Raw genomic sequence first — 27,888 nt, forward strand, 5'->3', positions numbered from 1 at the left:
AAACCACATGTTCGGTTATGTTTCTCTGACCCTCAGAAGAGAGAGCGCACGAGCTGAAAACCTCTGTGGACCAGGCTGAACTCAGCATTGCTTGAGCAGAAGGAACGCAGAGAAAAGCCAAGACCTTGGGACCTGATCTCAAATGTTGGTGTCTCGTTGCTCACTATACTCTTTTGGCCACGCTGCCCTACGCCGCAGTGGAGCCCCGCAGATGCCAGCCAGCCCTTCCAGCCACGTTGCCACCTCATCTTCCACCAGCACGAGCACTCGGTGTGACTCAAACATCGCTGACTGATTACAACTGAAACGAGCTGTATGCAAATCGACTGGGACAAAGCCAAGTTATTAAATTACCTGTAACAGGCCCTATTGAAGTTCTACCTGAGCTGCTAACCCAACCCAACCATATCATAAAAATAAGATAAAAAGAGTTAACAATTCAGCTTAGCAGCCTAGTTTTTCACTTAGAATACATACACAGTAATTTTAAGCTACAGGAAAAAACTGAAGACAAATTTGCTTGTGAAAAAATAGACCATTTAAGACTACCCTTTAATTAATTTTAACTTGAGTTAATTAACAAATTTCCTTGCAAATTATCAGAAGATTCACTCTATATTCAGAACACAACAGTTTTAAGATCACATCATTGCCCTCCTTCCAGAAACAGATTGAATTCAAGCCAAGGGCAAAGCAAAACCAATCTTGGTTACAGATATCACAATGAATACCCCTCAATTCTATGTTCCAAAGTCTGGACTCTGATTGAATGTGCTTTACAGAGAGGCCTCAGGGGTTGCTCCCAATCCCTCAGGCTCTCCTTCTGCTCACTCTTCCATGGTGTGTTTGTTTCCCAAAAGCAGAGCAGCTGAAATATTCTGCTGTAAAGCAGCAGAAAGAGCTCCCCAGGAACAGGAAACAGATTGCTCATGCTGGAGGTGCACGTCACTGGCCATACCGCACAGAAACACCTACGTCTGCAGCTGTCTCTGATCTCTAAGAAACCTCTGGCTCCTCATTGGACACATCTTTAGGAGTTAACAAAAAAAGAAACTATATCTCTTTCCCATGAGGTTTTGAAGATTTTTACACATCCTCCTTAATGGCTAACCACTCATTAAATTACGAGCATGAGGCTATACCTTTTCCAGATGGTAAATGCAGTATCAGGGTGTCTAGGACTCTATGGAACGCGGTAACCACTTCCTTTCTGCCGCGTTCCCACATGTTTTAACTTTGAGATTTTTAACTCAAAGGCAACATCACTCAGCTGATGAGCAGATCCCAGAGCAGCACTTTGCACCAGTCTCAAAGCTAAAATACCTGCGAAGGGTGGAAAAGCTTGGAGTGCTTTCAGAACAAAGCAACAAGAACATGTTTTGATACATATTTTTCTCCTGTTGACACCTTTCAGAGTTTGGAAGTAGTGGTGGTCTAGCTTTTAAAGTGTAAAAGACTTGTTAAAAAAATTGACTGAAAGCATTTGGTGAATAAGAGAACTGCAGCTGTCAGCTACAGTTAGGTCATGTGTTTGCCCACAAAAAACAGGAAACAGCTAGCCACAGAAATATGTAAGCACACCATGAAATAATACATAAATTGCAGAGTAAGCAGGCTGCTAAGTCAGTATTTTTCCCTAATGCTCAACTTAACTTTCACATTTGTTAACTATGTCTCATTCCAAACAAGTGGCCAAAAATTCATTTGTTCTTGATAACACAACAGTCCATCAACAACAACGTAAACCAGCAGATTAACTGCAGACGCTTATTCAAAAATAAGACAATCCATACAAGGCACTGCTCCACCACAGCTTTACTAACGCACTTCCAACAGTAAATAAACCTGAATTTTCAACAAATACAGGAAGCGACGTAGATGAGAGTCTGGGGGTCATACAACAGAAGGGAAAACCGCTGAGCAGTTTCGGGCAAACACTCAGTTTGTTCTGTTCCCTGGGCTTTAACTATCCAAGACAAATCCTCAAGAAGGTTCAGCCGCATCGGGGAATAAATTACTTCTCTATGCATTTAAAGCCTACTTTGTGCTTTCAAAAACACTGGGAAAACAGCTTCCTTTTTCTCATTGGCCTCTCAGCACCTCTCCACATGATGTGTGGAATGCATTTTTTCCAAGAAAAAGAAAATGAGACTAGAAGGAATGGAAATTGTGGGGATTTATGAGCAGGTGTGGCTCTTTACTTAATACATAGTTATTTTTTAAAATGACATTTTAAAGTAATAACCTTTAAAATGAAAAGATGATGTACTGCCTTATCAGGAAACTCATTACAACCTAGATCAAGGGATTATACTTTGATTTGTCAATCTGAAAACAAAAAACACAACAGAACAACAACATATTTTTTTCTTCTAATCTACTCTAGCATTGAAGTGTATTTATGCCATCTACAATCTTATTACTTTCATGATTCAAAGTATCCCTAAATTACAGGAATATTTACCTTAAACACTCTTCTTTTCAGATCTATAAAGCCAAAGAAAGTCAGCCAGCCTGTTGCCCCAAAGCAATAAACCATCAAAATTACGATATAATCAAAAGGGCACTACACATCATACTTATGAAGAAAGATTCATGCTTTAGATATTTTAGATATTCTATCAGAACAAAGGAAAAGCATAAGACCAGGGGGTTTTTTTAGTGTTTTGATGAGAATATGTAGTTTGGAAGGAAGTGGTTTCCAGCCTCAAGGCAGTGCAAGATTAATTGCTATTTTGATTTTAAAATAAAAATCAAATGTCCTAGTTCCACAACTGGAAGCTCCTGCTATCAATGGCTACTTTACCTACAGACTTCTGTTCATTGTTTGGCACCAGTGGAAGCTGATAAACGCCAGGAACTTTTAACAAAGTGGAAATGCTATTTTAGGTATTAAAATCCTGCAAAATACCTTTGAAAATCTGTCTCCCATCACAGGCAGATTTGAAAATCTTCATTTTCACAAAGCCACAAGTTTTCAAAATCTTTGTTAGTTTGACTAAACATAACAGGCCAGGTTTAAAGCACACCTGCCATGTTCACTTTGTGATACTATTCATATTTATTACTGAAACCAAGTAATTTGTGGCTGTAAATAGGACATTTTCTAAACTGGCTGAAGAGCAATACGTTTTCCACAGAGCTTCCAGAAGCTAAAACACAGGTCAATGGTTCAATTCAATGTGGTTCTTTAAAAAAAAAAAAAAAATCTTATTTTCCATTTGCATAAATTCCAGCCTTTGGAATGCCCTATTAGCTGATTATTCATTATTAAAATTTGCTTAGGAAATCAAACTCAAGGGGAATTATCTAATGCATGGCTGACTGAAAATGAGCTATGAATCTACAAAGTTAATTTTAGCCTCATGTGCATTAAGAAAGCTTCAAGATTCAAGTTCTTAACTGCCTTTTAACATTAAGAACTACTTATTCAGCAAGTCCCTATGTTACTTTAAATGTAAACCTCTTTAAAGATTGTAGATTCAGTTTTTGATATTGGCTTAAAAGTTTTATAAAGGCAGCTTCTCAGTTTTTCTCCAATATATTTAACCTTAGTAACTTGACGAGTTTAAGTAAACAGTCATTTTTCCACACTTCAGCTGCTTCCAGCATTACGTAAACTTCCAACATGAACAGGAGGAAAAACAGGGTGAGATTCTATTCAGCCTGATGAACAGCTGTGCAAGTTGTTTTCAGTGTGTGGGTTTTTTTAATATATACACACAGAGAATTTTCAATAAGTTGATTATGACAGATATGCCAGAGAGCAGCCAAAAGTCATCATGTCAGCACTGGCAACCATTGAGTGAAATCATATTGCCCATGGTAAGCACGTTAGACTAAAATGTTATAATTTCTAGCTATGATCCTTGAATCTTTTCAAGTGCAGGAGATTGTTTCGCTAAAAGATTTGCATGCTGTTCTCAGTGTTTTCAAAGCAACTTAGATATTATCTGGAACCACACAATTCACCAGTAAAAGGAAATCTTCAGGAGAACTACCTGTATTAGATTTTATGTAGCTTGCCTTTAATGATAAAGGGACACAAGAAGCACACAGCGACGGATCTCCCAGCTTGTTACCTACAACAGTACTTCACCAGTTCTCTTACAGATTGAGATAAGTGACTGTGCCTTAAGTATTTTGTCACAAAGATACATCAGGATTCAATAGATGATTTTTGGATTTCAGTGGAGAGAAGCTTCTTTTCAACACCAATTCAACTTAGTAAGAAAAAGAGTTTTCACTGCATCTATTTTAAAAATCTTCATAATTATCTGCAAAACACTTGTCTTGTCAATCTTGGTTTAGATCAAAGTGGAATTAAATCCAGTTTTTTGTCTTAATATAGTTGCACTCACCCTTCAGAGATGGAGCAAAGTTATCTCAGAACATGCTGGAGCAGCATGAATGGAATGCTGATTGTACTTGATTCTCCCTCAAGTACCTCTTTGAAACCCAGGAAAGGCAAAGTGGGCAAATAGGAAGTCTGTAGTGTAAATGACCCATTCTGCAAGTGGCATTCACTCTGTTGTTTATGGAAAAGAAGAATTTTATGCTGATTGCTCCATCTGAAAGCTAAATACTAGTTTGGCTTAATGAGTTCCAATTTGTAGCTGGAACATATATCATCCAGGAAATCATTACAGTGCACATGGGCTTTGCTGAGACTTGCGATCTTCATTATTACTCTAAACAATTAATTACCTCTTCAGTTCCATGACGCTCTCAGGGAATGGAGGACGATTTTCCAAATAAAATTTTTAAAAGTACTCAGCACCTTAGGACAAAAATGGGATCCCACACAACAAAACTCAAGCTAGAAACAGTGATCTTTGTTAGACAACTCAGCATAAAGAACACTGCTCCAGCATCAACCAAGGGTTTATCCAAGAGGCTTTTCACTGGCAGCTGTGCAGTGTGGGGGTTTATACCTCTACTTGAGGACACATTCTCTCAAAGGTTGGGCTCATACAAAAGAAAGGGACAGAGGAAAAAAACCAAACCCCACATTGTTCAAATTGTTTGCTAGGTGCCTTAAATTCAGGCTTGGTATACACCAGGATGTGTTCCTCATTTACAACAGCTGCTGATACATTTAAAACAACATTATAGCACATTTCTTGTTGAGAAAATGCAACATAGTACTTTCACTTTAGCGAGCATAAAACTTGACAGGACTACTCCTTCCAGAAACATTTCATCAACTTATGCATCAACCAAGGGAAAACAGGCATGAAGCTATCATATACTGTATATATTCTTTAAATAATTTGGCTCATGGAGGCATTCCTCTACATACTTCAGAAAACGCGTGACCAGTTTTGATAGATAACCACCAGGAACTTTACACATTTTAAAAAACAATAACATAACAGAAGCGACATGGCAGGAGAAGGATGTTCATCCCATGACCACATTCTGTACAAGTTCCAGTGATAACTCACTGCCCTGACATAAATGAAATAAATCATATTATCGCTAATCTAAACCTCTAGTCTCAGAAAGCATCCTGTTCAGCTGACTTTCTTTTTATAAACATTCCTCTCCTCTTAGTTCATGGTCTTATTTTTTCAGCTATTGTTTTCTCCTAGTTGCATATGTAGCATGGCCTCTTTATTTCCAAAGGAGAACAAAGCTTTCATGTAAGAAAAGACTTAATATTTGTTAAAGATTATTCTTCAAATGTTACTCCCAAGCTACAGAACAGTTTGGGAACTCAGAGTTAATATTAGTAGTCAGAAGCGTTTCTAATTACACCCAATAAAGCACTGTGAAAAATCCTGATGTCAGCGTTTTAACACAAAATATCCTCAAAGTAGTAACTTAAAAGAGAATGTTTGCCTTCAATTCAACAGCAAAGACTCATCAGTCCAGCAAGCAGGCAAAGAATTTCACCCAATAAACCCTTTTTTGTTGGCTGATCTCACAATCAAACTCAAATTAGAAATCAACTGAAGCACAGCTGTCAGTAAGTGTAGTAAGGTCCTAAAAGACCTTCAGCATATCGGTCAGATTCTTTACCACTCATGAAAATAACCACTCTCTGCCTTGAGTTGCTTGCAAGAGCAAGACATGCATATGTAGTACACAAGGCAGTGTCAGGAATAAGATAAAAAGAAACTGAAGGATTCCCCTTTGAGGGATCTAATCCTTTTTGCCCTGTGATTGGCAAAGGATCACTTCTGTAAGGAACTCTGCACTCCAAACCACCTGAACTATCTAAATATTTATACTATGAACACTATTAAAACTCTCCTCTGAAGCCATTAAACACACTATTTTCAGCAAGTGAAACAAAACAATTACTATTTAGATTACTATTTAGTTTTAACTGTTCTTATCAGGTGGAAGCTGACCTGACTGCTCTCTGTAACTCATGAGAACCACACAGCTGTGGTTTTGGCTGAACATACTTAAAAAGTCAAATATCAATTTCCTTTTTGTTTTCTAACATGGAAGGAGAAGGGGAGAGAGGAAGTGGGAACCTAATTAGGATTTTCATTTCTTGTTTGTTTACCATGTGTAGCATGAGCACACAAATTAGCATCCATGCACCCAAAAGACCTTTTCTTCATCTCTCTGGCCTCCATAACAATTTTTTTCCCTACCCTCATCCCCCAAAGTATTACCAATGCTCAGAATGCTTTCTCCTCTTTGGTTCAGGCCTATCCATGCTTTCACAGCTTTCTCTGTGCTCTCTAGTCCTATAAACTCTATACTGACGAAGAGGCAACCAGAACCATTTCTCTTGAGCTTGAAACTCCCTCCCATGCTAGAATAGATTGCTCCCAACAATTAACTGGGAAGCATGCTTTGAGCCCGCTTTTGGTCTATCTTTAAAATAAATCTATTAATTCTATCTTTGAGAGAAAAAGAGAACACATTGTGCAAAAACATACTCTGGGTAAAGAAGAAGCCATCAAAACACATACCTCTCATATTTTGTATATCGTTTCAGATTTGTATGTTCTAAAGTACTTATCAAGTGGAGCCCAGTAACAACATACCAATACAAGGGATGGACCATCAAGGAAGAAAATCACAGCAAAAATGAATACTTACAGCCATAATTAACTCAAAAGGGTGTTTATACACCCGCACGGGGGATTGATACTTCTGCACCATGGCTGCAGTTTGTAAGATCAACTCAAACCTGAAAAAGAAATTTTAAAAACCATCTGTCAGATGCAGGAAGCCATTTCCAATCTTTTACAATTATTCTGTGCGTGATACCATGCTAGCAATTCTACAGGAAATCCTTCGCAATTCCTTGATTTTTTTTTTTAGAGGAAGGCAATGAAGCCCCACAAAGCTAAGTATATTTTTGGTCAGAAATGACTTCTCATTTCTTCCAAAGGTGACACCAAATTAGCACATTTTGCAGCCCAGTTTTAGTAACAAATCGCCAACACACTTCATGACTCTTTCATCAGGCTGGTGAGACTTCCTGTGCTGCTGCCGTGAACCAAACATTGACACATACCAGCTAAAGGCAGAAAAGCATCGCTCGGGCCCCAAGCACCATAAGCAGGCTGCTTCACTTATAGCTAAAGCTGAATTGGGACTGGCATAAAAAACAAAAAACAAAAGAAAACTAACAAAAAAAAAAAGGAGGTTAAAAAAAAGATACAAAGTGTTAAAAATCCTTGTTTTCAGAAAGATATATAAAAAAATGGATCACTACAGCACACTGATATATGCCTTTATCATTTCCAAATCAAATTAAGACCTTTGAGAGAGAAACTTAAGAGAGCTGGGGAGAAAAACTTGGAGAAAATGCAGACATTCCAACATAATGCCAGAAAAACAAAACAAAAACAATCACCAAAAAAACCAAACACATCACAACAAATACTAGAAAAACAGACAGGAGCTATTCCAATGGCTTTGTATCTGCTTTCCACAGCGAAGTGTTTGACCCGAACTCTCGTGAATGCAATTACGTTTATTGAAAAAATCCTGGCAGCAGCACTTGCCGATGACACCATGGGCTGCTTGCCAGACTCATTTTAGTGAAAAATGGTTTTATTACAATAAGTTCAGTTTCTCTCTCTTTTTTTTTAAATGTGTTCTCACATTATTTACAGTGATTCTGGAAAGTGTTATCAACTCCAGCCACGGAGCACGGCAGATGGGCACCGCAGACACGAGAAGCTGCCAACAATAAATTCAACAGTCACAAGAAAGTTCACCCGACATCCTATTCAAGAAAGGAATTTACCCATGACTACCCTACATTTTATTAAAAAAAAAAAAAACACCTGAATCAGCTACAAGAAAAAAAAAAAGCCACAAACCTTACTAATCTTTGGACAAAAAGAGTTACACAACAAATAAAGTCAACGTTTCACTCCACCAGCCGCCTCGCCGAGCCCCTTCCCGGCCAGGTCGGGCCAGCCCGGGGACGCTCCGGGGAAGCGCCGGCGGACACTCCGGGAGGGGCTGGGACACCTGTGACAGCCCCGCGCTGCCCCTGGAGGCACCCGGGCAGGGCCGCCCACCCCGGGGGACACGGGAGCCCAGCGGCCGCTGCGACCCGCCTGAGGGCCGGTACCCCCCGCCTCACCACCACCTCACGGGGCGCGCTCCCCGCGCGGGCCGCTAGCGCTGAGGGGAACCGACGGTGAGCGGGGAACTCGCCTGGAGGGGCAGCAGCGGCGGGGCTGAGGGGAGGGGGCGGCGGGGGGTGTGTGGGGCAGAGGAAAGCGGCGGGCAGGGGAAAGCCGGGGCAGGCACCGCGCGGGACTCTTACCGCCTCCCGTCACGACGGCCGGCCAGGCTCTGGGCTCATGCCGGCGCGGGGCAGCGCCGGTTCCGGCGGGGAGCAGGCACCGAGCCGCTGCCGCCTGTTGTTAGTAGTGACAGGGCGTGGGCGGGGCTTGGCAACCGGCCGGGCGTCGCGCATGCGTAATAGCGCAGCGGGGAGGCGGGGGCGTGTGCGGGCGCTTTCACCCCGCGCTGCTCCTGCGCCTGCGCGCTGGCCGGCGGGGGGGTAGGTGGGGGATAGGAGGCGCATGCGCGGTGTGGGGAGCAGGCAGTTGAGGACGCGCCGGGTGGGGGTCCCCGTGTCCCTCTCAGAGGGGCGCAGGCAGCCCCAAGGGCGGGAGAGGTCACCGCGGTGTGGGCGTCTGCCCTTCCCTCAGCCGCCCTGAGCAGCGCTTTGAGCACAAACCCCTCGTTTCTCCCCTCACTGACGGGGTTCAGCGGATAGAAGGTCATAGATCGTCCTGAGTTGGAAGGGACCTGCGAGGATCATTGAGTCCAACTCCTGTCCTGCACAGGACAACCCCAGCATTCACACCATGTGTCTGAGGGCATTGCCCAGATGTTTCATGAACACTGTCAGGCTTGGGGCTGTGACACCTCCCTGGGGAGCCTGTTCAGTGTCCAGCACCCTCCGGGTGAAGGACCTTTTCCAAATGTCCAACCTGAACCTCCCCTGGCACATCTTCCTGGGGCCCCAGGGGCTCTGAGGGGCTGTTTGGTACAGTCAGAAGGAGGGGACAAGGTTGGGTGGCAATGCTGGTCTGAGGCAGCCAGGTTGGACATGATGGGGGGGTGGTGAGAGTTGAAAGAATTCTGAGATAATTCTTAGTCCACATCTAGCATGGTTTAACTATGATGTACTAAACCGAATAAATGCAATTATGTTTCATACAGCACTAGTGTATGACGAACTGTGTTAAAATAAGGACTTGAAAATTAAGGGTCCGTGCCTTTGTTTCCTTCAATGACTCTATTAAGGCAATCCTTTCACCCAGAACGTGCTTTAATACCAGTTTACTCCCTCAGAAAATAAATCTTTCTACTAAAACTTAAAGTCATTATCCTGTCCTTTTCGTACGATTCTTTCTCTAAGAAAGCCGAATTTGTGGTTACTCTTAATGAATGATTCAGCTACAGTTCTTTCCTACTCAAACCATGTGTCTTTTAAACTAAGTTGAGAATAGACTGTTGTCCAATCTGAAACTAGTCCTTACAAGAATTTGTTTAATGTGTGAGACAGTGTTTCTTTAAATCTGATTTCTGTTGTGGAACTTGGCTCGTTTCCTTCATGTAGCCGAAATTAACTGGTTAATCTAGTAACCAGGTAATTACATTTAGTTATCTGATTGATATTCCCTGCCATTATGCCTGTAACATCCTTTCCCTGCTCTGAAAGCCTGAGATACAATCCTACCAGCATAGCAGGGTGAGGAATTTACGCCCACTCAGATTCCTCTTTGTTCATAACATTTCTCGCTTCAGATTCTGAGAAACGTTTAAGTTCTTGCTGACTGCCACTGTGCTACTAAACCAAATATCTGTATAAGTAGAAAAGCTTTATTTGGACTTTTAAGGGTATTTGAAGTTTATCGTTAAAGTGCAAGCACTAAGGTGAAAGTCAATAAATTAATGCCTAAATAAATGGTGATAAGTGTCTTACCTGTTCCCTGCAGAAACAATAATCTGAACAAGATAGACACAAAGGAGGAAAGTAGTATGTTTAAAAATTTTTCTATCATTGTCTAGATTCCTGTTACATCTTCTCTTATGGAAGCTCCACCAGTGCATCGTTAGAAGGAATCTACATGAATAAATGGATGGGTGAAATGTTGAAGAAGCTGTGAGGCATGCTGAAAACTGGAGGCCAGAGGCCAGAGGCTGAAAGTGCAAACCATTCAGTATTTTCAGAAGATTAGGAATGCAGCTTGCTCAATACGATGGGAAGTTGGGCCGTAGGGAGGTTATGCAAGGTCGGTCACTCCCCACCACTTGAGCACTTTTCCTGGATTGCATTCCTTCACGTTACAAACTTCAGTTACACAACCCAGCCATTTATCGTGTTTCAGGCAATATTGCCATGGAAATTAATGAGAACTATTGGTAGCCAACCTTTTATTGTTATTAATACCTAACTTAAGGCACAATTGCCTGGGAGCAGGTATACAAGAAAAGATTCAGAACGCCTCCGGGCTTTGCTGTAATTCAGTGCAAGCTCATGGAATTCCAGCAGGCAGGGACTTGCTCCGGTTTCTTTTGTTTGCATCCCAGAGAGTGAGTAAAAGTGAAGTGGTCCTGGCTTCTTAATGTCCAGCGGGTCTCATCTTCACAGCTTTTGTACTAAAGAGAGGAGATTTTTAGGAGGTCTCAAAAAGAAAGAACACCCATTTGTTCAAGGTCTTGCTGCTAAGCTATATGTTTATTAACAGTATGATGAAAACCTGAGTTCAGATATACTGACGTTCTTCAAGAGCCGTTCCCTAATAAATCAGTCCCGTCTGAGTCAGTGGAATTTGTAATGTACCACTGCATACATTGAAATAAACACCTGCTTTCTAAACCTTTAAAACTATGAAAAATGTTCCAAATGATAACATTTCCAGCTAAAATAAACATGATGACTGACAAACTACTCATAAGACAGGGTTGTGCCCTGGGGACATACGATTCCGGTTTACACACAGTTCTTATTAAACACATTGTAGTTACTTAAGCAGATGTCACAACTTTTCCTTTCCCTTGTCAGTCTAGGGAGCCAGTACCTGGTAGTGCTGGATATGAGGTGGTGTGAATTCCTTTACTCTTAAAACCAAAGTAGCTGTGACACCCAAGTCGAGTCCTCCAGACACATACCAGAATGTGCTTGACTATAACAGCTGTACATATTTTTTAGATCTCCCTGTACAGCCCATGCTGGGGAAATGGTGCACAGGGGGAGATGTCTCTCCATATATCTCTCTGGAGATCTCAAAACCCTTTGTAATGGCAGGTGAAGATACTAATAATCCCAACAGGCAGATATAAATATTGAGGCTCACAAAAGGCTGTAGGAAAAGTCATGCAGTAAGTCGGTATGAGAAATCAGACCAGGGCGATCCCATGATCCCAAACTCTGCTGCCTTGCAGCTCTGCGATAGTTTTCCACCATTTGAGGATTTGGGAATAGGGTAAAACACCTCCAGAATAGCCATCTTCAGAGAAGGGATGTTACCATACAAAACCTAAAAAGCATTAAACTCTTGTGCTGAGATTCTTATTTGGGATTAAACTGGCGACAGTTTAGTGCAGTGTAAGTGAAGTTTTATTAACTTTATACTATTATTTATTTGAACTTTCCGGTATGTCATAGTGTAGAAAAGCCTTAAATGGCCTTCTAGCCTGGAACTCTTTCTGCTTTGATGCCACAAACAGTCAGGAACGTGTTTTTTTTTCCTTTCTCCTGAAGTGACTGATGGGAAAATTGAATTGTAGGCTGGGAGCTGGCCAGAGACACCAGCTGCCAGCGCCTGGACTCCAGCAGCTGACATCAGAGCACCATTGACATAGCAAAGGTTACGTAGACAAACATTAGCAACAGGACCAAGTCCCGATTCATAAAATACATGACGTGGGATGAGCATGCGGAAAGCATCCCAGCCCTTATTCACAGCCTCTCATTGCTGAGCCCATAACATACGAGGCTTCTTGCGTTGGATTTGGTGTCACCGCTCACAGGCAGTGCAGTGCTAAAGCAAAAGAGAGCAGGTGGTACAGGGGGGCTGCTGGTACAGAAATAATTCAAGTGTGAGGAGCTAGCACAGCATATATTCCGGATGAAGCTGCAAATCCAATGCTCATCCTAATACCCATGTTGGATATTTTTGACATCCAAGAGGTTGATAGCACAGTCTTCTTGGAGAAGTATGAGGAGGCAGAAACACCCTTTGGGGCTTCCATGAAATTATTTTATCCCTCAGACATCAGAAGGTGACACGGGGGTTTGGGGCAAAATGTCAAAGGGAACTCCCACCACCAGCTTTTTTCCAGTATAAAGAGAAAAGCCCTCGGATGATAACTTATTTACTGGGGTGGTTTACTGTTGCTGAAAATGTCGCACTCAAAATTCACAGAGGTGGAGTTGCAAGCAAGGAAGGGTTTACTGGGCTGCTGGGAATGCTCAGCTTTCCCAATTGCCATTGGAAATGCCCCTTGTGCCCGTGTGCACTGCCTGGGAGCCGCCTGGTACCTGCAAACAACCTGTACCAGTCCTCTCCGCAGGTGACTTGAAGCGTTGCCCGAATCCAATCAGTTTGTCAATGACACTTTTTAATCCTTAGAAAAATATCAGTCTCAGCCAAGAGGCATAGCAAATGAAATGATGAGTAAATTTCCTGTGAAAATAAAAACAAAGGCTGTTTACTATCCCTCTTTCTAATGAGTCTGACAGTACAAATACTCTCATCTGCTTCAACAAGCATTGCATCAAGCTGTTGGTTTGCTCACTAGGTATAGGCTTTGTCCCTGTTTGCCTGTAAAATGTTTATTTTCTTTTTTTTTTTTTAATATTACCAGAGGACTAATAAAAAACAAAAAAACAACAACAATCCCTTAGTATTAAAAATATTCTACAAATCCAGCTTGTTTTAAAGTACACACTGACTCTTCCAGTCCTGGATCTGCACCCTGTGGGCAAACACTGGACCCTTTCCCCGGAGCTCCGTCAGGACAAGCCACCTTTGTGGCTGCTCTGCCAGCAGAAAAACGTGTGTTTCTGTACAGCTTATTCCCATGCCTGAAGGAAAATGAGGCGTATCATTACAAGGCACTTGCACACCAAAATAACTACCAGGATAGCTATTTCGGGGTTTATTTTTGAAATCTGTGGATCGGACCTGTGCTGGCTGCTTTCATCCAAGGATCTCTTAGAAAACATTTGAGAAACAGAAGTCTCATGAGGCTACTTGCAGGCCATAGCAATGCTGCTTATCTGATCAGCAGAATTCTTCATCCAAGGATCTCTTAGAAAACATTTGAGAAACAGAAGTCTCATAAGGCTACTTGCAGGCCATAGCAATGCTGCTTATCTGATCAGCAGAATTCTTTGCATGAATTCTGGTCCTGTTATCCAAGGCAATCTCATTATTTGCTATCCACGCTCGATCTGCTTGCTAATTTCTTTTTCCTCGTCACAGGGCAGGAACCTTCCTGTGCTCCACAGGCGCGCCTGTGCCTGGGAGATTAAAGAAAGCAAGCAAGACGCATTAAAAATGTCACCCACTTGCAGCGGTAGCAGCCTGAACGGGGAGCGCAATTTAGAGACAGATGTTCCTTCTGATTGAATTATCTGTGTCACTGATTCCAGGGAGTTCAGTGCTCCTGGAAAGCGAGAGGCGGAGAGCATCACCGCTGAGCCGAGGGCTGGCACGCTGCAGGCAGCTGCTCTGCTGATTTTGACGTGGCCACAGCATTAATCTGTCTCGGCTTCGAGAACCACTGGCTGACTCTCCCTCCTGGAATCAATTTGGCTAATGTACCGCATGATGGAAAGCAATCTCTTTGCTAGGCAAGACTGAACAGGAGTTGATAGCATCCTCTGTCCCCGCATAAGTGGACTGGTAGCAGAGCTCCACTGAAGGGATACCCACCGAGAGTTTAGCTCCATCTCTCTTGGGATGGGAGATGATGTATTGAACACCTTCTGGCTCTCATGGCTGTCAACACAGAGCAGGGGAAGCCTGAGCAGAGAAGGAAGAGGTGGAGATGCCTTTTGAGCCAAGCACTGGCTCTGCAACCCCTGTGCAAGTGGGACGTGGAGGAGATTTTTCTGGGGGCAGAATCAAATAGCAGTCTCAAAATAACTTGGTTTAATGAAGGGGATGATCTCCAGCACGGGAAGCCCATTTGCTCTTGTGGTTTCAAGCTGGTAGCTAGACTAATGTGTGACCATTAAGTATTTCAAATTAGCTAACAAACAGCTGTTCTGTTTGATTTGCTTTTGGTCATAACCAGCCTGAGTCTGATTTACACAAGAGCCCAATGATGAAAAGAACCAATATGCCTCAGTATAACTCCCTGGACAGAGAGGAAATGGCCTCAAGTTGTGCCAGGGAAGGTTCAGGTTGTATGTTAGGAAAAATTTCTTCACAGAAGGGGTTGTGAAGTCACTATCCCTGGAGGGTTTAAAAGATGTGTAGGTTCTTGGGGACATGGTTTAGTGCCAGTGTTAGGTTACGGCTGGACTCTCTGATCTTGAGGGTCCCTTCCAACCACAATGATTCTGTGATTCTATGATTCTAAATTCATTTTGTATCTCAGACGGTAGGAAAGTACTTTCTGAGGGGAAGTGGGTACCCCTTTGCCACCACTCTGTGAGATAAAAGCTCTGCACTGGGTGAACAACTGTGTCCCTTCCCTCCCCATCACTGCCCTGGCCACATCCAGCCCTGGCACATTCAGCAACACACAGAGAACTACATGTAATTGCAAAAGAAATGTTATTAGTACATGGATGTAAGCCACATCAACACCGCACTGCTCAAACTAACCCAGAAGGAGGTTTTAAAAGTAGTCAAGCTAACTGCCAAAAATAAAACCCAATCCACCCCGGCTGCTGCGCTGTGCTATGGGAACAATATTGTGCATACGATCAGATTCAGCAGGACACAAGCAGCCTAAGGGTCTTTTTACATTTGGCTTGAAAAGGCTAAAAATAGCACCCCCAAACCGCATTCCTTTTTTTTGCTTTGCCATCTCTTCTGCCTGTTCCTGTTCACTGGCACTTTTACATGCAAAGCAGGATTTGGGATCCAAGGCCTGGTAATTAGACTCCAGTCTGGCAGCTGCAAGTGGAACAGCTGGAGGTGTTATTTTTATGGGTTATTAATTGACTCCATGAAAAAAAACAAAAAGCAAAACAAAAAAAAACCCACACACCCCCCAACACACCAAAAAACCCCAACAAAAAGCAACAAAACAAACCAAATCAAACAAACAAAACCAAAAACCTGAGCCCAGCAAACAGAGCCAGCGAGCCGCAGCCCACGGCCACATGACAAGGTCTTAGCGACAGGAAAAGATAAAATAAAAGAGAGTGCCCAGTATCCTAAAGCCGATTAGTTATAGCAATTTCTCCAAAGCTAAATATAGAAAAAAAATCCTCCTCCATGTTCAGCTCCTGTTGGCGGAGATGAGAGAGAGCAAGGAAGGAGATAGAGAGAAATTTCATTTTTCACTTAACCCCCTCTTCCCAATGCTCAGCCAAAAGCAAGATGCACAGACAACAGCTGGAAAAGTGTGGTATTTCTCTCCACCCACCACGATGACACCAGCCACCCCTCCCGTTGGGTTTAGGGTATTTTCAGTCCCTGCCATGCTCCCTGCTGCACAGGCTCCATCTCCAGAGGCGCTTGAGGAAAACCCAGAACCCCTGCTGGGTGCCGGCACATTGTTCCACAGGACAGGGTTGTGGGTTAGTCCCTTATTTTCTGCTGCTTTGCCTCAGCCGCAGTCAGCCTGTTCTGCACACAACCCTCCCTGAACCAAGGTGAGGCCATGGGGCTTCCAAAACACGTTGGGTTTTGTGCTGTTACTTGGCCTATTCCAGCCCAGAGGTCCCTAAGACCATCAGCTTTGTGCAGAGACGAAAGCAGGAGTGTCCAGGGGACAGGGATGTCATGTTCCCCACAGCCCCAGAACTGGGTTCCCATGGGAGAGCCATGGCTGTGTACCCAATTTAGCATCATAGAATGTCCTGAGTTGGAAGGGACCTACAAGGATCGAGTCCAACTCCTGTCCCTGCACAGGACAAACCCAAAATTCACACCGTGTGTCTGAGGGCATTGTCCAAATGTTTCCTGAACACTGTCAGGCTTGGGGCTGTGATACCTCCCTGGGGAGCCTGTTCCAGTGTCCAGCACCCTCTGGGTGAAGAACCTTTTCCTCATATCCAACCTGAACCTCCCCTGGCACATCTTCCTGTCATTCCCTCAGGTCCTAGCATCAGTTGTCAGAGAGAACAACTTCAGGGCTACAAGAACACACCACCTTTCCCCTTGCCCATTAATTCAGCTCAACCAGGCAACTGCCCCACATCTGACAACACGGGAGCAGCTGTAGCTTTGCACAGGCCCTGTGTCCCCGTGGTGGCTGCACGGAAGCCCCCCACGGCCTTCACCCTGGGCAGGTGGGCTGCAAACTCACTGCCAACAGAAGGGGATTCAGCATCAGCTGCGTGACCCTGCTCAGGCGTGGAGAGATGCATGTTGCTCGTGTATCCACAGGTCTGGCAGCGCCACATGTCCACAGACGTTCTTCCTGCGCAAGATTCAGTATATACCATCTGTGCTACCATCACACCTCTCCACAGGATCCGAAATCCTGTTTCACGGGGTAGACAGCACTTTGGGGACAGCAGAAGGGAAGGAAGCTTCTTTGAGAGGTGGCATCAGAGCCACAGGTTATCTTGCTGGAGAGGAGAGAGGTGCACACAGCCTCCAGGATTGCAAAAATCTTTGGCCTCCACAGGACGAGATGGGGATTTGAGATGAAAGCACATCAGGCAAGCTAAAGTAGAGTGATATTTTCCTTCCTAGCTGCTACATCCTTGCCCACACAGCTGGTGGGATGACTCTGTGCTGTTAACGATGCAACATGATTAGTAAACAAATGATGCATTTGCACCAGGAATCAAAAAAAAAGAGAAAGAGGAAGGGAGGGGAAAAGCAAGGAAACAAGCCCCATTTTGGGATAGTAGCATGCAGCAGTCAGCTCTTTAAAAATCTGCTGAGGGAGGCACTTGCACAGCACATGGTTTGGGCAGATCAATGAAGCTGCAAAGTGGCCTGCTCCTGGCAGGCACACAAATCCACTTTCTAATGAAATTTACAGCAAGTGGAATTTAGGTCACTACTCGGAAGCACTCAGTTTATTCCAGGCAGCTTTTTAAATATTTAAGAAATAGCTGTCAAATTAAGCCTGCTCACCTCTGGCTGGAAGGTCGAAATGGGAGCCATGGCAGATTTCTTAGCTACAGCTTAGAAATATATACATATTTTTAAGCTTTCTTTGATTGTCCTGTCCCTTCGTCGTCACAACACAGTGATTGAAATAACTCCTGTCATGCAACCTTAGCATGGGGGGGAACGAAGGGCCCAAGTGATGCTCAGGCTGTGCCCAGCCCAGCCTTGTCCGTTCCCCAGGGTCAGACCAGCACTTGACCTTCCCGCAGCCTGTGCTGTCCCTCCAGCAGTAAACCAGGGGTTTATCTGCTGCTGAAGGAGGACCAGTACTACAGCCAGACTGAGAAACAGCTCTCAAGGGAGCAGCTAAAAGCAGCCTCTTAGCAGAGGTGAACCTTCGCTAAAAGCTGAGTGATGCCGAGTGGAAGGATCTGGCTCGAGCTGGCGGTTGCTAACACGGTTCCCAGCTGTCACACTTTAAGAGAGCTGCTGGAGCCTCTTCCAGGGGTGGTGGGGAGGGAGGAAAGGTGGAAACCAGGCAGTTCTCCAGCTGTTTACCCAGCAGAAGTGACCACAGCCCCAATCTCCACACTCCCAATTCCTGTACAGAATCAGAGCAAAAGTACAGACATTTCCTCTTCCGACAATGCAAAGTTCGACGCTTTGCATAACGCACTGATGGCATTAACTGATTCCTGCCCCAGCTCAAGGTCCAGCCCGCCAGGCACAGACCTCAGAGCATTTCCAGCCCCAGCACAAGGGGGGAGCAGAGGAGGAGGGAGCAGAAGGTGCCTCAGAGCACAGCCGGGCTCCAGCACGTGGCTACATGGTGCTGGTTCCTGGCCAGCTCACGGACTGACCCGGCAGAGGAGACAGTAATTCCCCACGGATGGCACCGTGCACGGCTGACCCTCATGTACAGCAATGGTATCACAGCCCTGTGTGGGAAAAGGAATCAGCTGTATGTCAGAAAGGGCAGTTTTTCCTGAAACCCAAGTGGCCTGACTCTGCCATTCTGCATTGGGTGCACATATACCCACTTTCGCAATGAAGAGCTGACTGTGGTCCTGGGCAGATGCTGCCAGCTGGATGGCAGAGCTCAGGGCTGACCCTCAGCAACCAGACCTCCAGGGCCTCCAGCCCAGCAGGATTTTCCCCCTGCAGGAAGAACAACTACTGAGAAGTCACTAAATACCCCAGTTCTGTGGTTAGAAGCAGAAGTCTGCAAGCAGTTTCTGTGCTCACTGCCCTGGGTTTACATTGCAGAAGAGCTCAGAACAGATCCCAAACTCCCCCACAAAATCACAATGGGCAGAACTTTTTCCAAGAAGCCATGGGATGCGCAGAACATGACCTCACCAGTGAGAAATGGAGAAACCGAGATGTCATGCATGGGCAGCAGGCTCGGACAAGCAGAACCAGCGAGGCTGGAGCTCCCCAACCTGCAGAGCTGATATAAGGGCTTGGTGCTGCCAAAACACAGAGGTCCACCTCACCCAGAGCTCACCAGGACCTTCTGTGCGCCAGCCTGGCTTTAATCCAGCAACAATAAAATGATTTTTTGCCAGAAGAGTGAGTTGCATCAGCTCCCCGTACTGCAGCCTGAGCCAAGCACAGCGACGCTGCAGCTCCTGTCCCGTGTACCCAGAGCAGCCAGAGAAACCATGTTAGGGCACAGGGTGAAATGCAGCAGAGACATCACATGCGCTGGGAAACAGGGAGTCAAGAACATACGTGAAGAGCCATGGGGAGCTAAGCTGCCTGGGGCGGGAAAAACAAGTTGATGCTGCAGCAGGGCAGCCCACCCACACATGCAAAGGATTAGAGCTGCTCCCATCCCCAGAGCTATTTTCAAGGAGGCTGATGGAGCCAAAGATGGATCAGAACCTGCAGAGATCTGGGGAAATGTAGGGAGCAAAGGCACCACACTGTCCCGGGGCAGGATAAGGCTGGGAGAGCCTCCGGGACCATGACCTGCCAAAGAGCAATGTTCTCTCCAGCAAGCAAAGGCCTTGCTCCAACAAAACATGCTTCCTCCCGGCTCGCTGTCAGCACAGGGTGCACGTCCAAGCAGATAACTCATTGCTCTGGAGACTTGTGTATACATGAGATGAGCTATTCTTGCCTGCTCAGGAAGGAACAGCTCGCAAACGGCACAAACAAGTGCATGGCTCAACCTTATCGCAGCACGCAGGGTGCAAATGGCAGAGCAGACTCCTCCAAACGATTACTCGCGCTTCGATGCTGGGGTTGTGTTTGCAAAAACACGGAGCCACAGTGGTGGCCAGAGCACTTTGCACATAACCTCCTTCACAGCTGGAGAAGAAAAATAAATGGCATGTGCTTGGAGAGCTGGGGAAGGATCACTTTGGAGCCTGGTGACAGCACCCCAGGACTGCGTGTGGGTGTAACCCACTGATATCACCAGCACCCTCAGCACCACTCCTGGGTCTCTCTGCAACTCACACAGAATTTGCAGCTGCCCTCACATTGCCAACAGCCTCCATGCTCCAAGCTCCTTTCAGGCAGTTCAGAGATCAGAAGGTCTCCCTTCAGCTCCTGTTTTCCAGCTGAACCCCCAGGTCCCTCAGCTGCTCCATCACACTTGTGCTCCAGCCCCTCACCAGCTCCATTCCCTTCTCTCAGCTCGCTCCAGCATCTCTCCACCAGACACTCCTCAAGCACAGTGAGTGCTGCAGCAAAGCAGGCGTTGCTGGGCTCGGTTCTGTTCAGAATTCACTAAGGTGACACTTAAGAGGGATAATTTAGAAAGAAATCCTGTATTCAGCCAAGCAGCCAGCATGGCCACTGTGACCTGCGCGGCTCCTGCAGCAAGTGAACACACACAACACAGCAGTTACCAGTGTAAAGTTACTACTTGCCATTAGCAAAGGCACATTTTACTACCCAGGTGCAAGGAGAGGGAATTCGGCACAGGCAAATAAGCCCCCCAGGCCACCTCTTCCAGGTACCAGCGCTGGAGGCCGTCACCAGCTGTACCTGCTGCTGGGCACCAGCTGCCTGCCCCCGGTGCACAGGCACGTTGCTGGTGAGGAACCGCACCGGCCAGGGCCAAGCACCACCACACGGAGCACACGGCTGGTGGTTGTATAATGCAGAAGCAACCTGGGCTGCTGCCAACGCAGAGTGGGGATTTTCAACGGGAACGTAATCCCGTTGGCCTTGCTGCCCGCGCAGCCGATTAAAGGAAAAGAGTCTCTCCGTTCTTCAGTTTCAGTGAAGTTCAATCATTCCGCGGAGCTTCACACCCTCTAGTGGAGACGGGAGCCTGGCACACGGGGGAGATGCTGAATTCAGGATGGAAAGCACAAAGCACAGCTGCACAACACTGCACATCTCAGCGTGTGACCACCCCATGCACAAGTCACACATGTCAGTGCAGTAGTTCCACATGCCCGCTTGTGTGTACACACACTTGCAGCATGTTAAAATATCTGTTCACGCACAAAAGTATTAAACATGAAAAAAGGAAGAAAATCAAGTTTGAAAACCAGATTTTATTTATGTTTACCATCTAGTTAGGCAAAACTACTTTTTCTAACCTAAAAAGACCACACAGGTACAACCAAATTGCAAGAGCAGCACTCCCACCATCCTGGAGAACAATCTTCTGGTCCAGCCACCTGAAAAGAAATAACCAAGATGTTCAGCAGCAGCAAGAACCGGGCACAGGCATCACGAGGCTGTCACAAACAGCTCGTGACCCAGGGCCCTCCTGCACATGGTTACGTGTTAACTGAAATGAGAAAATGCTTCATTGTTTAAAAGTTAGTTGACAGGAAAATCCTTGGTCAAATAACTTCATTTTAAGAATTAATATTCTTCAAGCTTAGAAGATACTTAGATCCAACTTTTCCCTCCTTTATTAGAAACCTGACAAGTTTTAAATATAGCAAACTTCATAAATTTTGAATTTAAATGATAAATACAGTTCACTTTCCAAGTGCAACTAAGATCAGGACATTTGCAGTCACCCTATCTAGGGCTCCATATGCTTTGTTCTGACAGCCCATGTGGCCAAGAATACCTTTTGTAACCCAGGGAAGAGCGACATTAGTGAAAGGGAAATGCTTGGGTTAAATCTGCTCAGAGATGGGACCGAGAAATCCCAGATTAGGGTAAGCAAAAGCTTTTTGCTGGGACAGGGAGGGTCTCCCATTTCAGCAGCAATAGGATATTCATTCATTTCATCCCAAACTGCACGGAGAGAGCTCGCTGGTCACCATCAGCTGCAGCCACGAGCAAAACACAGTCTGGAGAAACCACCTGGGGTGACCTCACTGTGAGCCAGATCACCCAACCGACACCCCCAACAAACAGGAAAAGCAAAAACGTCTTGTTCGTTGGGTTTTTTTGCTTGTTTGTTTGTTTTTAGCAAAGAATCTTTGCCAGGATGACTTTGGTGCCAGGTTCACAGCGCAGACCTTCCCTGCTCCCTCTCCTGTGCTTGCGAGAGCACGTGCTCGCCTGAGCCGTGACCCCAGCTGAACTCCCCGGCTGTACGATAAACACCAAACAGCAAAGAAAATCACAGATATAACAGCGAGCAAAGTACACAACTTCCAACAAAGCCTTATAATTTGTTCAAGTAAAGAAACCACCTTATCAGTATTCCCTGCTACATGGGGAACTAAGTTTCGGAATTCAGATAGTACCAGTGATAAATCAAGTGGAAAAATAAACAAGACACATATCCAAGTTCTGCTTTCCACGTCTGTAAAACTTGTCCACAAAGGCAGCGCAATGTCAGTTTAATTTTGCTAGAATATTTTCAAAAGAAGATTCAGTACATGTTAAAGGAATGAATCTAAAAGCTGTTTTTCCTGGGCCTGGGCAGGAGCCTGTTGTATGCAGTATCATACATGACCATCAAAATGCTGCATGGATGCTCACACCTGTTACTGCACGGGAGAACCCCAGCGCGGGGCTCCCGGGAGCTGATCTGGGGCATGGGGGGGGCTGGCAGGGACCAGGCTGGGCCAGCGACCTGCCACCCAGCAGCCCGTCCCCAGCCCCCTCGTGTCCCCACCCAGGAGGGACACCCAGGGCTCACCTGATTCTCACTCACCTCACAAACAGAAGCACCGAGGGGCCAATGTACCCCCCGCAGTCACCGCTCGGGGCTGTGGCTCCTCAGCAGGAAATTCTGCAACACACAAAGTGCTGGAAAAACTCCCCAGAATAAACGGTCCCAGTCTGGCCACCCCAACCCTGCTGGCACTGTCAGTGGGGCCTGCCCTGGCCACGCAGCCCCCTCCTCGCGCACGGCCCTTCCAGCCCTTGCCCACCCCCCCGCCAGCTTTCCCCCCAACCCCCCTCACCGCATCACCCCCCCTACGGTCCCAAAGACCTCCCGCATAGAGCAACACAAGGGGGGTTTGTCCCCTGCACAGCATCTCGGCAATCCTACCTCCTCCCAACCCCACATCCTACCCCCCAGGCCCTCCTGACAGCCCAAGCCGCATCCCAAGCCCCTGCCCCGCACCCCCCAGCCCACATTACCCCCAACCTACCACAGCGCCCCCCAACCCCTGTACCCCATAGGCCGCTGCCCCGAATCCACCCCCCAGCCCCATATCCTGCCCCTCACCCCCAATGCCCCCCCACATTGCCCCCAGCCTCCAATGAGTCCCCACCTTGCCCCCACACCCCACTGCTCCCCATACCCCGCTGCTCCAGTCTCCCAATGTCCCCCACACTGTCCCCAGCTCCCCTACTTCACCCCAATGCCCCCACATCGCCCCCCATTCACGCCAAGGCCCAGCCCAGCCGCCCACCACGAGGCCCAACGCGGCCGGAAGCAGAAGAACCGGAAATCCACAGAGACGACGCGAAGACCAGAGCGCCTCGCAGAGCGCGTCCCGCGGTCCTCCAAGCAGTCTCTTAAAGGGCCAGTGGCGTCCCGAGGCGGCCTGACCGGCGTTGCTATGGCAATTTAACCACAAATCTCCCTCCAATACACTTAGGTATAAATAGCCCGACAGAAGAAAAACGCCACAGCACACATGCAACAGCTTTCTCCCTGATGGCTCATTAAAAACAGATAAGTGCTTAGTTTTATTTCTTCAAAAGCACGTTTTTAGCAGACCTTTTATAAAACACACAGACAAACCTAAACCACAAATTCGAATGGAGGATGCGAAGAGCAGCCAGTCAAGCATTGGCACCTTTAGCACCCACACGCTTGCAGGCTGCCCCTGAAACCCCAACGTGGCATCTTGGTGCAAGCGAGGGGTTGAGTGACACGGTGACAGCTCAGCTGTGTCCCCAGCCTGTCCCCACATTGGTGACAGCCCAGCTGTGTCCCCAGCCTGTCCCCACATTGGTGACAGCCCGACTGTGTCCCCAGCCTGTCCCCACACCGGTGACAGCTCAGCTGTGTCCCCAGCCTGTCCCCACACCGGCGACAGCCCGACTGTGCCCCCAGCCTGTCCCCACATTGGTGACAGCTCAGCTGTGTCCCCAGCCTGTCCCCACACCAGCGACAGCCCGACTGTGCCCCCAGCCTGTCCCCACATTGGCGACAGCCCGACTGTGCCCCCAGCCTGTCCCCACACCAGTGACAGCTCAGCTGTGTCCCCAGCCTGTCCCCACACCGGCGACAGCCCAACTGTGCCCCCAGCCTGTCCCCACATTGGTGACAGCCCGGCTGTGCCCCCAGCCTGTCCCACACCAGCGACAGCCCGACTGTGTCCCCAGCCTGTCCCCACACCGGTGACAACTCAGCTGTGTCCCCAGCCTGTCCCACACCAGCGACAGCCCGGCTGTGTCCCCAGCCTGTCCCACACCATACACGGTGGCCGGGCAGGTCACTCAGCGCTCTGGTTCACTGTGCTGTGCTGCCCGGAGCCTGCTCTGAATACTAAACTCTTCATTTTCTTGTGATTTTTTCTCTTCTGGTTCTTGTAAACGCGCAGGCAGAGTGATTTACAAATATCGAGGAATGTCTTCCTGGTCCCTGTGAAACCAGAGGTCACAATCCCCATTTCGCACACAGGATTGTGATGATAAAGGGGTGAATGAAAACACAAATACCCACAGATTTGAGCTCGCTTTGCAAAACCTGCGTCTGCACTTCCCAGGGCGCAAAGCCCTTTCCTTCTGCCCCTTGACCAGTGGTCACAAGCCAAGGGATATTCCCTTTTCCCAACGTAGCTCAGGTTTTCACGTGCTGCTGGTTTAATGTTGGATGTGATAACAGCGGTGGTGGTGTTTTTTTCTTATAGTCACACTGAAATCCTTCAATGGTGCCATAGGGAGCGTGTGGCAGAGCCCTGCAGGCAGTCTTGGGCTTGTGTGTGCAGAGCCTGAGCACAAAAGCATTTCACAACCGATGCTGCAAGCGGTGACACATCCCGCGCCCCTTTGCCGTGTCCCCCTTGTTTGTCTCTCCTCCTCACTGCTGGCAGGACCCAGCGCCCACTGATCGCTCCACACCCCCCCTGCTACATTATTCCGGGGTTCAATGCTGTCAGGGCTGCAGCCAGCTTTAAATGTTCTGTATCTCATTCATACAGCTGAACTTCAAACAGTGCTGAACACAAACTGATTCTTATTTTCCTTTTTGATAAAAGAAAACATTACTTCTCTGAGATTTACACAGTAGATCAAGCATAAACCTGAATTATCTCCTCCTCCTTTTTTTTTCTTCTTTTATTCAGGGAGCAGATAATAGGTAAATCTATCCATCCATCTGCTTTGTTAGACATCGCCCAGCCTGGCAGCATTTCTGTTGTTATTAAACCGTGTTCATTCCCCTTGACATTTAAAGGGCCGTTCTATGATCACTGTCACCGTCTCGGATGTGGTTCCTTAAAGCAATTCTCTCTTCCTCTTGCCTCTGATGATGGATTTGCTCGTTTATGCCCTAGTAATTTGTATTTCTCGTGCTGCGCTCCAGCAAAACGCTTTCACTGTCAAATGTGGTTTTCCGTACAGCCCATCCCTGTGGTGCCACGTTACAACCAAGCAGCTCCCGGCAAATTGGAGCTGCCTAGTCTTTCAACAGCGTTAGTAAAACAAAGTTGTGTGTGGCTTCAGGAGCCTGATGGTGCTGGGGATGGATTCTCCTGCATTCGGAGTCAGTGCAGAATGTCCCCTGGGATGCACGGACATGAGAGCTGGGAATTGAGACTTTTCATCTCTTGATTAACTATAGGGGAAAGAGATCCTAAAAAAGGCATTTGGACTCTGTTTCCAGCTCCTGTTCCCAGGTGCTGGTGCGAACATGAGCCTGTCACTACACATCTGCCACGAAGGGGAATCACCTCCAAGGCCAACCTTGCCATGGGCAATGATTAAACATCAGAAGACTTTGATTTAGTACACAACATGGATAAAACCATTCTCTCTGCAATTAAAACTGAGTGTATTTAATTCAGTAAAAAGAGATTTCACTCCCCATGACTTGTCTGATTGTATTTTGAATCTGGGCATGGGCTGCAGGGACCTGCCACAAAATAGGAGGTGTCACCAGCTGCATCTTAGGTGTTAAAGTGGGAAAGGCATAGCAAAGGCATGGTATAAATGTCAAAATCGGCCACATCCATATCTTATTTTAGCTTCAGACTCTTAATTGCATCATTTTGTCTCTAACTTGTCTTTGCAAAGAGCTGGAGCTTGGCACATTGGGGACGTCGCCTTCCCGGATCCCCAGGGCTGCGCTCCGAGAGCCCAACATCCATCTTACTTACGGCTGCCCGAGAGCTCCTGCCTTTCCTGCAGATGCAATTAGCAGCTCTGCCACTGCTGCCCAGCATGAACAGACCCAGGGAGGAGAGAAAAAAATACATCTTGATCCAGGAGACAGACCTGCATGGCAGCCTGGGGAGGCAGGTGGCCTCTTCTGCACGCCAAGAGGGAAACTGAGGCAGAAACAGCCCAGGGTCTGGCTCTCCATCGCAGACCCACCCTGCAGATCTAGGCTCCTGGTGCCACTGCTCCCTCCCTTTGCTTTGCACAATTGCTCATGAAGTGCCTTGAGAACAGGTGCTCTCAGGGTGTTCTTCAGACGCAGGGTGAGGAGAGAAGGCTCCAAACCCCAGTTTCGCCCGGACTTACCCATGCACTCCATTGCTCTGCTGAGCTGGGGATAAATGCTCTATAGAGTCTCTATAAACCCTACATAAACTCCATATAAACCCACTTGCCGCTCTCCCTGCTGGCCCCACTGGCTGCATCTGCTCCCTCCCGTGGGGCACATTTGGGGCTTAGATCTAAATGTTTCAGAATGCCTCAAGCACCACTTTTCATTTAATTCTGCATATGCAAATGAGGATTTGCAGGAAACTATTTGATTCACGGGTTCATCCTTTATTTTGGCACATAGCATCAGTTAAATGCCTGCTTACTTCTGCTTGGTGAGAACAATATAAACCACTTAAGTACACACACAAGATAGACTGATCCATAAGTGCTTATGAGCTGTTTGATTTACTGGGGTGCCTTTATCTTCGCCGAGCATCTTACAAAATCATTTATTATTTAGCAGTAAATTAACGCAGAGGGTCTGTGATTTTCAACAACAGAAATTAATATCCCAGCACTCCTTTGTACCATATCTATCTATAATTTACCACACTGAAACTGGCCAGAGAGAGCTGCGAGAAAATCCGTTTCCCGCTCTCCCTTGTTTCCTCCTGATTACTGCTGCACAGGGGGAAATGAAAAATGGACTTGCAGGAGAGACGCTCGAGTCACTGAAGGATAGTTTTAAATTAAAAGTCCAGTCTTTGTGGCTCTCATGAGATCCCTTTGCTACCCACTCTGCCCTCCTGCAGACATCACTTATGGATAATATATTGAATATGCTAGAATCTCACCTTGAGGCTGCTGGATTTAGATCTCACGGGTTCTACATCCAGGGTTAAAAAATAACAATAATAATAAAGTTATTCCACTGGCAGGCCTTGCAAACACATGCTGTGGGGTGTTCACAGTGGAGGGGTGTCCACGGTACCTGCAAAACTGGAGCATGTGGTGGTTGTCCCAAGAAATGAGTGACAGTGGGGACAGAGCTCTTCCCCCCCAAGGCTCTGTGGACTCCTGAAGTCCATGGGTGATATTAGGAACAAGGTTGGAGATGTCGCTTTGGAGTTAAATACATCCTTTAAGCTCGCAACCCCTTCCTTTGGGTCTGGGCCAGCTCGCTACCAGCAGCCTGGTG

The 27,888-nt window shown here is 46.6% G+C and overlaps 1 protein-coding gene and 1 long non-coding RNA gene across 2 annotated transcripts in view; both read right to left on the reverse strand.

Moving 5' to 3' along the window:
* Window positions 1-8,852, reverse strand: part of SEC14L1 (SEC14 like lipid binding 1) — a 42,749-nt gene extending 33,897 nt beyond the window's left edge. Inside the window, exons 1-2 of the mRNA XM_080356330.1 lie at window positions 8,756-8,852; window positions 7,066-7,156 (exon numbers count right to left, since the gene is read on the reverse strand). Coding sequence (XP_080212456.1) covers window positions 7,066-7,128 — 63 coding nt within the window. The 5' untranslated portion in view covers window positions 7,129-7,156; window positions 8,756-8,852. The remainder of the gene's footprint in view (window positions 1-7,065; window positions 7,157-8,755) is intronic.
* A 12,364-nt stretch (window positions 8,853-21,216) lies between these two features.
* Window positions 21,217-23,520, reverse strand: LOC308047727. The gene is made up of 3 exons (XR_013923062.1): window positions 23,501-23,520; window positions 22,792-22,869; window positions 21,217-21,346 (listed from the first exon to the last, which is right to left on the reverse strand). It is a non-coding gene; the product is annotated as an uncharacterized lncRNA (long non-coding RNA).
* Between the last annotated feature and the right edge of the window lie 4,368 nt (window positions 23,521-27,888).

This window comes from Nesoenas mayeri, assembly GCF_963082525.1.
Source record: "Nesoenas mayeri genome assembly, chromosome: 19".
Classification (NCBI taxonomy): Eukaryota; Metazoa; Chordata; class Aves; order Columbiformes; family Columbidae; genus Nesoenas; species Nesoenas mayeri.